Source organism: Schistocerca nitens, chromosome 1 (assembly GCF_023898315.1).
Source record: "Schistocerca nitens isolate TAMUIC-IGC-003100 chromosome 1, iqSchNite1.1, whole genome shotgun sequence".
Taxonomy (NCBI): Eukaryota; Metazoa; Arthropoda; class Insecta; order Orthoptera; family Acrididae; genus Schistocerca; species Schistocerca nitens.
Genome location: NC_064614.1, coordinates 825,659,201 through 825,675,228, shown reverse-complemented (window position 1 = coordinate 825,675,228; position 16,028 = coordinate 825,659,201). Strand labels below are relative to the sequence as shown.

The window sequence follows — 16,028 nt, the reverse complement described above, 5'->3', positions numbered from 1 at the left end:
GCAGGCTAGTTGTCAGAGGCACAGCACGTAGGCTACCTTGCATAACAGGTGTGGAGCTAGTATCAGCCAGCTTTATTGAACTGTATTCCACAGGCTACATGTGCTGATGAGCAAGGCTGAGAACTGAGATGGATAGAGGAGGGAATAGGTAGAGCCAGGGGAGGAGGAAATGGACAGAGAGAGGGGAGATGCATGAGGCAGCTAGAAATGTGTAGAGGGGTGCTGAACAGGTAGAAAAGGAAGAAAGGAAGGTAGAGATAGAATGAGAAAGGGGAAGGAGGATGTAGTCAGAGGAAGGGGGAAGGAAGATATGATCAGAGAGAGTGGGTGGTGGTGATGGACACACACACACACACACACACACACACACAACATATACACTCCTGGAAATGGAAAAAAGAACACATTGACACCGGTGTGTCAGACCCACCATACTTGCTCCGGACACTGCAAGAGGGCTGTACAAGCAATGATCACACGCACGGCACAGCGGACACACCAGGAACCGCGGTGTTGGCCGTCGAATGGCGCTAGCTGCGCAGCATTTGTGCACCGCCGCCGTCAGTGTCAGCCAGTTTGCCGTGGCATACGGAGCTCCATCGCAGTCTTTAACACTGGTAGCATGCCGCGACAGCGTGGACGTGACCCGTATGTGCAGTTGACGGACTTTGAGCGAGGGCATATAGTGGGCATGCGGGAGGCCAGGTGGACGTACCGCCGAATTGCTCAACACGTGGGGCGTGAGGTCTCCACAGTACATCGATGTTGTCGCCAGTGGTTGGCGGAAGGTGCACGTGCCCGTTGACCTGGGACCGGACCGCAGCGACGCACGGATGCACGCCAAGACCGTAGGATCCTACACAGTGCCGTAGGGGACCGCACCGCCACTTCCCAGCAAATTAGGGACACTGTTGCTCCTGGGGTATCGGCGAGGACCATTCGCAACCGTCTCCATGAAGCTGGGCTACGGTCCCGCACACCGTTAGGCCGTCTTCCGCTCACGCCCCAACATCATGCAGCCCGCCTCCAGTGGTGTCGCGACAGGCGTGAATGGAGGGACGAATGGAGACGTGTCGTCTTCAGCGATGAGAGTCGCTTCTGCCTTGGTGCCAATGATGGTCGTATGCGTGTTTGGCGTCGTGCAGGTGAGCGCCACAATCAAGACTGCATACGACCGAGGCACACAGGGCCAACACCCGGCATCATGGTGTGGGGAGCGATCTCCTACACTGGCCGTACACCACTGGTGATCGTCGAGGGGACACTGAATAGTGCACGGTACATCCAAACCGTCATCGAACCCATCGTTCTACCATTCCTAGACCGGCAAGGGAACTTGCTGTTCCAACAGGACAATGCACGTCCGCATGTATCCCGTGCCACCCAACGTGCTCTAGAAGGTGTAAGTCAACTACCCTGGCCAGCAAGATCTCCGGATCTGTCCCCCATTGAGCATGTTTGGGACTGGATGAAGCGTCGTCTCACGCGGTCTGCACGTCCAGCACGAACGCTGGTCCAACTGAGGCGCCAGGTGGAAATGGCATGGCAAGCCGTTCCACAGGACTACATCCAGCATCTCTACGATTGTCTCCATGGGAGAATAGCAGCCTGCATTGCTGCGAAAGGTGGATATACACTGTACTAGTGCCGACATTGTGCATGCTCTGTTGCCTGTGTCTATGTGCCTGTGGTTCTGTCAGTGTGATCATGTGATGTATCTGACCCCAGGAATGTGTCAATACAGTTTCCCCTTCCTGGGACAATGAATTCACGGTGTTCTTATTTCAATTTCCAGGGGAAACATTCCACGTGGAAAAATATATCTAAAAAGAAAGATGATGAGACTTACCAAACAAAAGCGCTGGCAGGTCGATAGACACACAAACAAACACAAATATACACACAAAATTCAAGCTTTCGCAACAAACTGTTGCCTCATCAGGAAAGAGGGAAGGAGAGGGAAAGATGAAAGGATGTGGGTTTTAAGGGAGAGGATAAGGAGTCATTCCAATCCCGGGAGCGGAAAGACTTACCTTAGGGGGAAAAAAAGGTAGGTATACACTCGCACACACACACATATCAATCCACACATACAGACACAAGCAGACATATTAAAAGATGTCTGCTTGTGTCTGTATGTGTGGATTGATATGTGTGTGTGTGCGAGTGTATACCTACCTTTTTTTCCCCCTAAGGTAAGTCTTTCCGCTCCCGGGATTGGAATGACTCCTTATCCTCTCCCTTAAAACCCACATCCTTTCATCTTTCCCTCTCCTTCCCTCTTTCCTGATGAGGCAACAGTTTGTTGCGAAAGCTTGAATTTTGTGTGTATATTTGTGTTTGTTTGTGTGTCTATCGACCTGCCAGCGCTTTTGTTTGGTAAGTCTCATCATCTTTCTTTTTAGATATATATATATATATATATATATATATATATATATATATATATATATATATATATATATATATATATATATATATAATAGAAGGAAACATTCCACGTGGGAAAAAATATATCTAAAAACAAAGATGATGTGACTTTCCAAACGAAAGCGCTGGCATGTCGATAGACACACAAACAAACACAAACATACACACAAAATTCAAGCTTTCGCAACCAACGGTTGCTTCGTCAGGAAAGAGGGAAGGAGAGGGAAAGACGAAAGGATGTGGGTTTTAAGGGAGAGGGTAAGGAGTCATTCCAATCCCGGGAGCGGAAAGACTTACCACCTTAGGGGGGAAAAGGACAGGTATACACTCGCACACACACACATATCCATCCGCACATACACAGACACAAGCAGACATTTGTAAAGGCAAAGAGTTTGGGCAGAGATGTCTGAATTACTAAGCATAAACAACCTGATATGAGACACATAAAATTTTTGAAGAAATTGTTAAGCTTACCCAAGAGGTTAACGTATCAATTTCATAGCATACCTGCAACATCAGCAACTGTGTGGAGAAAGCGAAGAAATGTTTCATTTGCTGCTTTAATTCTGCAAAATGCTGATAGATTAAGTTGCAGTTGAGGAAAGTCAAAGCCCTGGGAGAAATGAGCAAAGATGTTAAGATATAAGTCTGGAAAACTGTTTTTAAGTAGAAGTTTACAGACCTACAATATTGTATAACAAATGCTCAATAAAAATATTTTTTTTAATTCATACAATTTTATGTGCTAAAATTTTATTAACATGTGGCACCATTAGTTTAATTCATAATGTGCAAATAACATTAGCTTTATGGTCTCTACAACAGGAAAAAGTACTATTATCACTGTGATATTCAAGGAATTGTTTATCAATCTGTCATGTCCACATGCCAAAATGTTGGATGATTAATATTAAAATATATTAATGACTCCTCAATGTTCTATTATGAAATGGAAAAAAAAAAAAAAAAAAAAAAAAAAAAAAAAAAAAAAAACATAGCTGTATTACCAAAAATCATGAAATTTTTACCACAAGTGAAGTTTCATTATACAAAAAACACCAATAACCATTGTTTACTGGACAGCAGTAATAATGTGTCATACTAACCTCGATATTGCCTCTTTCTGAATTGATTCCCTATCAGCATTATTTTCTGGCATTGACACGTCACACATGCTGACAAGGAGGAGAAGTCGTAGCACTAAAGATACAGTCATGGGGAAGTTACCCCACATAATTGGCAGTTTTCCAGTGAGGAGATTCTGAATCTTTGATTCCTTTACTCCCCAAAATACAACATGTCCTTCAACATCAAATCCTCGTCTTCCTGCACGCCCAGACATTTGATGATAATTCAGTGGTGTTAGAAATGGACTATCTGTAGCCACAACAACTGTCTTGCAGGGCATGTGTATGCCAAGAGCCAAGGTAGAGGTCGCAAACACAACATTCAGCACTTTCATACGGAACATCATTTCAACTGTTCCTCTCTGTACTGAGTTAAGGCCAGCGTGATGAATTCCTATACCATTTCTTAACCCTTGCACAAATGGATGATCTTTCCTGAGGCCTTTCCTTATGAGACGCATTTCAATATATTTTAAATCATCACTGTCTACAACTCCAACACTGCGCATAGAAGAGGCATTTCCCTTCAACAGTCCCAAAGAATATGTTCTTCTTTCTCTCAGATAAACTTCTTTACCTTTCCTTATTGTCTTTGGTTGTGTTGCAATACTTATTCTATCATCATCATCTGAAGAACTGTTCAAAACTTCTTGTGATTTTTCATCATAATATTCATTTAGTTTATGCAAAAATTTATGTATTAGATTACGATTAAACAGGAACACAATTGCTGGAAACATTTTGTTTTTTTCCAAAGTTTCAATTAAAGATGGAAGTTGAGATGTTACTTCTTTCACTGGCAAATTGTGAATAAGATTTTGTGCACCATGACCCAAATGGCTGACAACAGATGCAAATGAATCATTAAATTCATGTGCCCATTTACCCAGTAATTCCCTCAGTTCCTTTTCATACTCTTTAACTGATGATCGGGTAATAAAAAGTTTCTGGCTATTTCTTCTGAAGAATCTTTCTGGTCTTAAATATCCTACATCTGTGTGTGTTTGTTCTATGCCTTGTAGAGTGACAAACAATGATAATGTCTCTTCAGCAGAGAGGGACAGATGAGCTGGAATACCATTGTAAGTGTCCACTATCTTATTTATCAGACATGCATATGGATGCATGTGAACCAATGAATTCTGTTCATGTACATAGATATGTTTCTTAAGATCATTATGTCTTTCACTGTGTGTTATAAGAGATACCATATAATGTGAATCATCCTGTTTGCAGCCATCCTGCATATCCCTATTCTTTTTAAAATTCATTGATTCTTGCAACCAACGTTGCAAAATTTCAGGCTGTTCAATTGTTGCAGAAAGAGCTAAAAAGGGGCAACGTGTGAGCAACAATCCAGTTTCCCATGACAGCCCACCAGCAATTCCTGATAAACAATGAATCTCATCAAATATAATGTAACGCAACCTCTTAACCCAACTGCACATGTGAGGTGACAAAAGCAAGATCTCCAAACACTCAGGTACAGTCACCAATATTTGGCAGGTCAATGCATTTTCTCTATAATCACGTGTAAATATTCCATAAACTGATTGACCATCTCGCATTATAACATTTTTAAAGCGTGCATACACAGTTGCTGCTACTTGATTAACAAGAGCTTTTGTGGGGGAAACATACACAACAATTCCTTCATATCCTTCCTTCAGTACTGATTTCATGCAGTAGTAGGATGCATAAGTTTTACCAGAGGAAGTTGGAGCAACAACAACTGCAGACTGACGTTTTCTTACAACATCAATTAGCATTCTCTGCCAATCATCTGGGGCAAAGCCTAGTTCATCATCAATTTCACCTTGATTTGTTCGTATCAAATAAGGTCCTAAATGTTTCAGTTGAAATTCTGCCCAGGACATTCTTAGATCTATAATTGTCATTTTTGCATTATTTTGAACATGTGGCAAATTCCATTCACTGCTGATATCAGGCATGTTCAAAGAAGTTAGATAATATGCTATCTGTTTTTTGTTTTCAGCAGATAATTCATACTTGCACTCTGAACCAATAAGAATGTCTCTCAAGAGAAGGAATAGGTTTTTGTACAATTCAACAACATCTGAACTTCCAGCACCTTTCTCTTCAAAATAAATCTGTAATTTTTTATGCAAAATTTCTGCTTGCAGTAATAGCATTTCCAGTTCAAATAATTCAGTTTTTAATTTTTTTTTCAGTAACTCTAATTCCTGTAATGCCTCATCAAATTCAAATTTCATGCGAAACTTTTTAATTATTGTGCTGCTCTTTTTAAACATAATTTTGTCATCATCTTCATGCTGACGCCTTTTTGCCTCATTATTCTGTTTTCTTATAATATCTGCCTTTTTTTTGTTTTTCAGGCTTCTTCTTTTGATGCTTTTCACTTTTAACCACACTAGCAGTGTTGTTGCTTAGTTTGGGTTCTCTAATGATTACATCTCTTTGTATCAATCTTCCTTCAAGATTGGTTCCATAAATATTCATGTACCTTGCAAATTGAGCCTGATGTTTCTGTACTCTTTTCCTAGCATATCTTTGGTCTACACTGTTTCCAACTGTTGCTTTGTTGTCAGGTATTCTGCTGAAATCATCAGTCAATTTCTTCCGAGAATGCCAGTGATGTCTTTCTTCAAAATCAAGGTTTCTAGAAATAAATGACTGCATTTCTGCTGCATGATTTTGAAGTCTAACAAGATTGTTTAAAACTGCTTCACCACAAAACTCCCTTGTAAGACTGCATGATATTGGGAGAAGTTGGTTAAACTGTGCAAGAGCTGCAGCTCCAGTATTAAGTTTTGAATTTTCATTCTGTTTAAATTTTATTTCCTGGGTCCATTTTAAGCCTTTTAATGTTATTGGAAACGGCTCCAATGTGCTTCCCCAAATAGCACTCAAAATATTTGTTAAATTAACATAAATTTCTCCCATTACACTGCCAAGTCCACAATTATTTTCAAGTGCACTATTTTTTAATGTCACAAGAAGCTTCAAAAATAAGTTACCTTGCCAAATGTCAGGTACTGTACTAAAACAACAATCAGATGTCAGTACATTTTCCATTATTAAGTGCATGAATTTGTGAATTTCTGCTATAAAATGTGAAGCTTCCTTTGGCACTTCAAGTGGAGGTGGACATGCTCTGAATTTCAGGGGCATAACATCTAGAACTGCACATTTCAGGAGGAGTATCTTTACTAACATTACAGCATCAGTGTCTTTGCTTGAAGTAAGGTACATAACAGCAGAGCCAATATATAGGAGTCTTCTAACATTAAATAAGTCTTGTGGAATTTGAACCAGTGTCTCCACCGTATCCTCATTTTTTGTGATTTTCATAAACATCCTAGAGAAGACTGGAAGCCACTCACTGATTGTAGGTACAGAATCAATAACATATGCCCAAATTGTAGAAACACCCAGACTAATATCACGAAAATCAACACAAGGAAGACCTTGTCCAACACTGTACAAAATGTTTGCAGAGGACATCAGTTTCACCCATCTGTAACTATCCTCAGAAAAATATGAGCTACATTCTTCAGGTAAAATGTCACACAGCAAAAAACTGGGTCTCAATTGCATAAGAATTTGGCTAAAATCTTCACTCCAAATTGCTTTTACTTCATGAACAAAGAATTTTGTATTGTATCTGAAATGATGTTTTAAGACTGATTTGGCCAAACGGATGCTGTGGTTGTCCTTCAGTATTCTGTCCCACATTTTAGAAAACACTATTTCAAAGGTTCCACTAACTCTTGTAAAAATCTGAAGCAGGCGCTCACATAAATACACGCAGTGCAACATTTGTCCACCTCCAGCACTTTCTAAACCGCTTCTTTCTACTGCATTTATCAACAAGGAATCACCATCCACCAAGAAACTTCGTCTGTCTGCTATCATATCATTTATATCATTGTACTGCACGTGGCATGATAATATTTTCTCTGCAGTGTCTGTTACTGCAGTAAAAAAATTTTCCTCTTGAATTCTTGAAGCCTGTGACATTAAATTTGGTATGTTAACAAATTGCAAAATAAACAAAAGCAAAAAATTAGAAAATAAACATGAAAAAAATTATAAATGTTAATGTCCTAAATAGTAAAATATGAAAAAAATCACAACTAGTAAAATATAATACAGAAAGACTTACTATAACAAAAGAATTTATTCAAAAAAGTCAAGACAATTATAATAGCTGAATGTAACAATTGACAAGAATTATCTAAATACATTAATAATGCTGGACAGGAAACATCTGAGTCAATGAAAAATAAATACAAAAGATGGTGCAATCAAATATGTGAAGAAACTTTCACACAGATGGAAAAAATGGCAAAACTGGAAATTCTCAATTAATATTTAACATTATAATATATTTAAACAGCAATGGTAGGAAATAGCAAGGATAATTAGAAGAAGTAAAAGTGATTCTGAAAAGAGGAAACTTGCAGAAATTGAGGAAAACAAAAAATATATACTCTGGTTTTATCAAAAATGTAAGGAAAAAGATTCCAACCAATTGCCCATAATCTAGCCTCCTGAGTCAAAGGTACCAACCACTTCCTTCACCGTTTCTCCACCATCCATACCTCTTTACCTTCTGGATCCCAACTCATCACTGTTGATGCCATTTCCCTACATATCAATATCCCTCGTGTTCATGGTCTTGCAACTATTGAACACTACCTTTCCCAATGTCCTTCAGACTCCAAGCCCAATACCTCATTCCTCATATACCTTACTAACTTTATCCTAACTCATAACTATTTCTTCTTTGAAGGACAGGCATACAAACAAATCCATGACACAGCGATGGGCACCCACATGGCACACTCCTTTGTCAACCCATTTATGTGCCACCTAGAGAAAACCTTCCTAGCCTCCCAAAATGCCAAACCCCTAGTCTGGTTTGGGTTCACTGATGATATCTTCATGATGTGGACTCAGGGCCAGGATACCCTATCCTCATTCCTTTGCAACCTCAACATGTTCTCTCTCACTTGTTTCACCTGATCCTCATCAACCCAGCATACCACTTTCTGAACATTGACCTCTTCCTCCCAAATAGCTCCATTCACACCTCTGTCCATATTAAACCCGTCAACCACAAACAGTACTTGCGTTTCAACAGCTGTCATCTCTTCCACACCAAAATATCCCTCCCATACAGCATGGCCACCCAGGGACAGTGTATCTTGGTGTTCCATCACCCACCCAACCTCCACAACATCCCAGTCCACCTCTGACCCACTCCCAATCCCAACCTTTCGCCACAAGGATGATACCCATGTGGAAGACCCAGGTGACAGAATTGCCCATTCCATCCACCCAGCACTTTTTATTCCAGTCCTGTCATAAGCCTATCCTATCCCATCAGAGGCCAAGCCAGCTGTGAAAGCAGCTGTGTCACATACCAGCTTTGCTGCAATCATTGCTATGACTACCAACCAGCTGTCCAACAGGATGAATGGACACCGCCAACCTGTGGCCAAGAGCAAGGTAGGCCACACTGTGGCACAGCATGCAGCTGAAAATGACAGACTCAATTTCAATGGCTGTTTCACAATCCACACCACAATCTGGATCCTCCCATCCATCACCAGGTTTTCTGAACTGTGCAGATGACAGTTATCCTTACAACACATTCTCCACTCCCTAAATTATCCCAGCCTCAACCTAAGGTAACATACTGTCCCCACACCCTCTACCCTACAGTTTCTGCCCCCTCCATCCTATCACTTCCTCACTATTCATGTCCCCTTACATTTTTTATGTGCCCCACCCTCTGCCAATGCACCTGCATGTCTTTTCCCTTCCCTGCTCCTCTCCTTTTCCACTCCCACCTCTCTACCTACAGCCTCCCGATGGAGCACCTGCTTGTAGTCTTGTTGTGCCTCCTCCTAGCCCCTGTATGTTCTGCCAAACAGCACTCTTCTCTGTTTCCTACCTATGATCTGCTATACCTTCTTCTCTCTCTCTCCCCCCCCCCCCCCCCCCATGCACCTTCCAGATGGCTGCTTCCATTCAACATGACAGTTGCATTCCAAGCCGAGCTGCCAGAGATGGCAGTTATGTATGCATGAGATGTGCTTGCTTGTGTGTGTGTTTTCTTATCTGTAGAAGGCTTTGGCCAAAAGCTAAATGTGTAACAGTCTTTTCATTGTGCCTGTCTGCAACTCAACATGTCATCTTTATGGTGAACAGCAAGCTATCTTTTCCCTTACACAGTTGACATTCCAATCTGCAGTTTCCATGATTTCATCAGACATTTAAGGACAAACTGAAAGGATACCAAACCTTGGTGGACTTGGCTGAAGCAGCACTGAAGATTTCAAAATACTTGCAAACTATTTGATTCAGTTTTTAATCATCCAGAACCAATCCTTGAGTTGGAATTTTGAGAACTCATGAAAATCTAGAAGATTTACATCCAGTTATAAAAGAAATGAAAGAAGTAATTAAAACCCTGAAAAACAATAAAACTAGTGGATGATGATGATGATGTTTGGTTTGGGGGGTGCTCAAGGGCATGGGCATCAGCACCCGTACAAAGTCCCAATTTTTTTACACAGTCCAATCTAGCCACTGTCATGAATGACAATGATGGTGATGAAATGATGAGGACAACACAAACGCCCAGTCCCTGGGCAGATAAAATCCCCAACCCGGCTGGGAATCGAACCTGGGACCCCGTGATCTAGAGGCAGCAATGCTAGCCTTTAGACCATGAGCTGCAGACTAAAATTAGTGGAAAAGACTATTACAGTGGAACTTTTGAAATGGTCTCTACCAAAAATTCAAAAAAAAGATGAGCTAAAATTAATATCTGAAGAAATATCAACAACAGAAAAAATCCTAGGAGAGTCGAAGGTAGCTCTGATATATCCACTGCATTAAAAAGGCAATAAGATGCTAACAACTACAGAGGAATTTCTTTGCCACCAGTTGTACATAAAATATTTTCCAAGATTCTATTAAACAGAGTAGAAACAACACCAGACAGTCATTTAGGAGAATAACAAGATGGTTTTGGGAAAGACAGACCATCTGTTGAATAAAAATTTAATTTGATGTCTACCAGTTGCCACATATTACTAAATTCAAAAGATGTAGTAATGTTTGTTGATTTCAAAGAAAGGATTTGATTGTGTTGACTGACAAATAAAATATTCTGACAATTTGGTGTGAAGTCTAAATCAGAAAATCTAGTTCATGAAACACTTACTGGCACAGTACCTAAACTGAATTTTATGGGAGAAACATCTCAGCTCTTCAAAACAAACATAGTGTATGGCAAGGTGACGACTTATCCCCAGTTATTTTTAATTGTGTTCTAGGAAAAACAATAAGAAATTGGAATGAAATACTGAATAAATGTAAGATATCACCAATAGGGTTGTGAAGAAAAAGAAAAAAGGAATTGTAATGAACTGTCTTGCATTTGCAGATGACTTTGCTATATTTTCTATAGTAAAACTGAAGACCTATACAACAAAAATGTCTATCTATAAATGCAAATAAAGGCATTATAATACAGTAGTGAATCCAGAATGTAATATGAAGGTGAACATGTAGCATTTAACTACGTTGTTGGGAGGGGTTTTATGGCCCAGTCCACTGCAGACAAAGACAAAGTAGAAGTCTTGGATTTACAGGGTGTGAAGATCACGACAAAGATGAAAAAAGAATATTCACTCCCAAGAATCAATAAGGTTAGAAATGTACCTCGTATAGACTTGATTAATTCTCTAACTGGCATAATCAATAAATTATATGAACTATAGGGCCATTTGAATGATACATGGAAGCAGCTATCAGCCCTCTGTGTAGTTGACATTTGGCTGTAAGAAATACAAAAATGTTCTGCTGGAATGTCAGATTTTCAGATGATTACCAGCTTGTGTAGGGAAACATAAAGAGCTGGTGGAAGATGTGCTTATGTAAGAACTCCATCCAAGCAGACCTTGGAAGGCCAAACAGTATCAACTGACCATCATGTCACCCTCAGCCAATAACAGTCACTGGATGCAAGTATGGAGCATGTGGTCAGCACATCACTTTCCAAGTCGTCGTCAGTTTTCATGACTGGAGCTGCTACTTTTCAATCAAACAGATCCTCAATTGGCCTCACAAGGACTGAGTGCACCTTGTTTGCCAACAGCACTCGCCAGACCCAGTCACCCATCCAAGTGCTAGCCAAGCCAGACAGTGGTACAACAGGAACCAATTGTTACCACTGCAGTAAGGCCATTGACTTTATATGTAAGAACATGTATTAAATCATGGGAAATTTGATTTAAAAATGTCAAATGTATTGAAAAAGATTTTGAGTGTTGTTTATGTGAGCTACCAGAAAGTAAAACTATAATTGCATGAACATATAGAGCCCCATCTGGCAACTTGAAAGTGTTCTCTGATAATACGGAAAACCTCTCAACTGTCTAATCAGTAAGTAAAAATACATAATTTCTTGTGCTGCAGGTTTACAATGTTGATTTCAGAGATAACAGTAAACAAAGGGCAGAAACTGGTCGCTCTGCAAAGAACATACAATACAGATATATGTGTAGAATATTTCACAAGATACGACAGCAAAAGTGAAACTATAATTGACCAAATATTCATTGATATATCAAAATGTGGATATAAAGCTGACATCATAAATCCAGGTTTCTTGGTTTCTCTGATCGCCCAGAAATTAAACTGCTTTTAAAGAAATCTCTCAAGAAATGTACCAAACACAAATATGTAGGGACAAGATTACTTAATAAAGACAACATTAGGGTCTTATGTTAAAGATGTAAATTGAAACAAGGAAATCTATAGTTCTGCAGGTGTAAAATGCAACACATTCTTATATAAAAACTGTTAAAATAATTCATTCCCATTGAAGAGAATTAAAGTGAACAAAAAAATCTAATGCATGGATAACAAGGAGGGGGAGGGGTTCAAAAAGTCATCAGAAAGTCCCAAATGCTACATAAATATGAAAAACAGAAGACTACTTTGAAGACAAATATTAAATGCTTTAGTAAAAAGTACAGGGAAGTAATAGTAGCAGCGAAAAAGCTTAACCCCGTCCCCACAGAAGTATCAGTTCTTCCCAAAGGTCTCACCTTTTGCCTCACTCCTAAATTCACTCATTCAGGACTTGTTCATGTCCTTCTTACCTTTTCCCAGTTCCTATCAGACTCAATCGAAGACCAATTTTAAAACCTGCCTCACTCAGTTCACTCCTCCATCCAACTGTGATCCACTGCCACTGTCCCCAAATCACCCCCCCCACCCCCCATCCCCACCCCGTTAACTTCCCAGAATTTCTTAGCCTTGAACCTTGCCTCACCATCATTTCCCAAATCCCTCAACTCACAAACTAACCTTACATCTTCAGAAAGAGCTGCAATCCACCACCTAAAAACTGATTCCGACCTTATAATCCTACCTGCCAGCTGCCGGCAGAGGCTCCGCCACTGTTGTTTTGAACCACAAGGATTATCTGGCAGAAGGACTCCACCAACTGTCAGATTCATCCACCTACAAACTCTGCCACAGTGACCTCGTTCCAGAAATCCAGCAGCATCTACAGTATCTCCACAAATCCTTAGGACCATCCCAGAATCTCTTCCCAGAGTCAATCTCTCTCTTCATCCCTTCCACCCCCCCCCCACCCCACCCTGCACTCTACCTTCTACATGCTTCCTAAAATCCATAAACCCAACCTCCCAGGGTGCCCCATTGTGGCCGGTAACTGTGCCTTGGCTGAGAGAATCTCTGCTCCCACCAGACCAAAACCTTCAGCCTATTATCCGCAACCTACCCTACCATATAAAAAGATACCAACAATTTCCTCCATTGACTCTCCACAATTCCTGTTCCTTTACCACACAGTGCCCTGCTTGTCACCATTGATGCCATCACCCTTTACACTAACATCCCTAATGCCCATGGCCTTACCACTGTTGAACACTACCTTTCCCACCGTCCAACAGGTTCCAAACCAACAACCTCCTTTCTAGTCACCATGACCAACTAAATCCACACCCACAAGTACTTCCCCTTTGAAGGCGTTACCTACAAACAAATCTGGAATATGGCTACTACCTACAGGGGACCATCCTATGCCAACCTATTTATGGACCATCTAGAGGAAACCTTCCTAAACACTCATAATCCTAAACCCCTCACCTGGTTTAGATTCACTGATGACATCTTTGTGATCTGGATCAAGGGTGAGGACATCCTATCCACATTCCTACAGAACCTCTACAGCTTCTCACCCATTCACTTCACCTGGCCCTACTCAGCCCAACAAGCCACCTTCCTAGATGTTGACTTCTGCCTCAAAGACGGCTACATCACTATCTCCGTCCATGTCGAACCTACTAACCACCACTCTGCTTCAAAAAGCTGCCACCCATTCCATACCAAGAAGTCCCTTAGCCATCCATGGTCATCACATCTGCAGTGACAAGTGGTCACTCTCGAAATATACTAAGGGTCTCACTGAGGCCTTTACAGACCGTGATTATCCTATCAACCATGTACAAAAACAGATCTCCAGTGCCTTATCTTTCCAGTCACCCACCACCTCCCAAAGTCTCACCATCCAGCCACAGAGGAACATTCCCGTCGCAACTCAGTATCACTCAAGACTGGAGGAACTGAATTACATTATCTGCAAAGGTTATGACTACCTCTCATCATGCCCTGAAATGAGAAATGTCCTACCCCTACTCTTCCCAGCCCTGCCACAGTGGTATTCTGCTGCCCACCAAACCTACACAATATCCTTGTCCATCCCCACATAAACCCTGCTCCCAACCTCTTGTCTCATGGCTCATATCCCTGTAATAGACCTAGCTGCAAGACCTGACTCATACATGTTTCCACCACCACCTATACCAATCTGGTCACATACATTACCTATCCATACATTACCTATCCCTACCTGTGAAACCAGCCATGTGATCTACAAGTTAAGCTGCAACCATTGTGATGCATTCAACATGGCCATGACAAACAAACAAGCTGTCTGTCCGCCTGAATGCCAAACAACAAAGTCCACATGAATGGCAACTGACAAACTGTGGCCAAGAAACAGCTGGACCACCCTGTTGCTGAGCAGGCCACCCAACACAACATTCTTCATTTCTCTCCTTTTCCACTAACCCCTCTTCCACCCCCCCCCCAACCCCCCACCCCTGTCTGACCTCCTGACTGCACTTAGTTGCCCTACTCTCTCTCCACCTCATCCCTGCTCGCTCCCAAAAGCAGCACTTTACCATCCCCCAACCCTGCCCTGCTATCTCTTCCCCTCCCCCACTGCAGCCTCCTCCTTACCCCCACCACCCAACTGCCTCTCCCATCATTCACTGCTGCTCGCATCCAGGCTTCAGCTGCCATTGACTGAGATCGTGTGTGTGTGTGTGTGTGATCTATTTTCGACAAATAGCTTGTTGGCTGTATAAATTCACTTTCCAACAGTCTTTTTGTTGTGCCTATATGTGACTCAGCATCTCCACTATAGTAAGTAGCAACTATTCTTCTCATAATATTGTTGCAGAAACTGTTTATGATAGGTTATTATATTTAATGATCATTATATTAACGTAGCTCAAAACTTGATCACAAGTAATGGAATGCAAACACAAAGTGAGGAACTGCAATACTTGAAAGAAAAATGCAGTTTATATCCAATAACAGCCAATGTAATACAAAGGGCTGTCAGTAAACTGAAGTGTGTTTGACCAGGGTAGATCACATAACTAATGAGGAGGTATTGAATAGAATTGGGGAGAAGAGGAGTTTGTGGCACAAATTGACAAGAAGAAGGGACCAGTTGGTAGGACATGTTCTGAGGCATCAAGGGATCACAAATTTAGCATTGAAGGGCAGCGTGGAGAGTAAAAATTGTAGAGGGAGACCAAGGGATGAATATACTAAGCAGATTCAGGAGGATGTTGGATGCGGTAAGTACTGGGAGATGAAGAAGCTTGCACAGGATAGGGTAGCATGGAGAGCTGCATCAAACCAGTCTCAGGACTGAAGACCACAACAACAACAACAACAACATCCCTAACATCAGTTTGCTGCAGAATGCTTGAACATATTCTCAGTTTTAAGATAGCAAATTTTCTTCAGACCAAGATGCTTATCTCCACATGTCAGCACGGTTTTAGAAAGCATCACTTGTGCGTAACTCAGTTTGCTCTTTTCTTACACGATATCCTGTGAACTATCAATGAAGGACAACAGGCAGACTACATATTTCTAAATTTCTTGAAAGCATCTGACAAGGTGCCACACTGCAGATTGTTAACAAAGCTATAAGCTTATGTAACAGGTTCCCAGATATGTGAGTGGCTCCAAGACTTCTTAAGTAATAGAAAATTGTGTGTTGTCCTCGATAGCAAGTGTTCATCAGAGATCGGGGTGTCATCAGGAGTGCCCCAGCGAAGTGTGATAGGAGCG

General features: G+C 41.2%; 2 protein-coding genes across 2 annotated transcripts in view; both read right to left on the bottom strand.

The window, feature by feature from the left end:
• The window catches only part of LOC126262726 (probable ATP-dependent RNA helicase DDX60), a 141,014-nt gene extending 135,181 nt beyond the window's left edge, over window positions 1–5,833 (bottom strand). Inside the window, exons 1-2 of the mRNA XM_049959526.1 lie at window positions 3,540–5,833; window positions 2,941–3,046 (exon numbers count right to left, since the gene is read on the bottom strand). Of these exons, the coding sequence (XP_049815483.1) occupies window positions 2,941–3,046; window positions 3,540–5,833 (2,400 nt within the window). The remainder of the gene's footprint in view (window positions 1–2,940; window positions 3,047–3,539) is intronic.
• A 40-nt stretch (window positions 5,834–5,873) lies between these two features.
• LOC126262732 (probable ATP-dependent RNA helicase DDX60) overlaps window positions 5,874–16,028 on the bottom strand; it is a 79,486-nt gene continuing 69,331 nt past the window's right edge. The window contains exon 3 of the mRNA XM_049959540.1: window positions 5,874–7,553. Coding sequence (XP_049815497.1) covers window positions 5,874–7,553 — 1,680 coding nt within the window. The remainder of the gene's footprint in view (window positions 7,554–16,028) is intronic.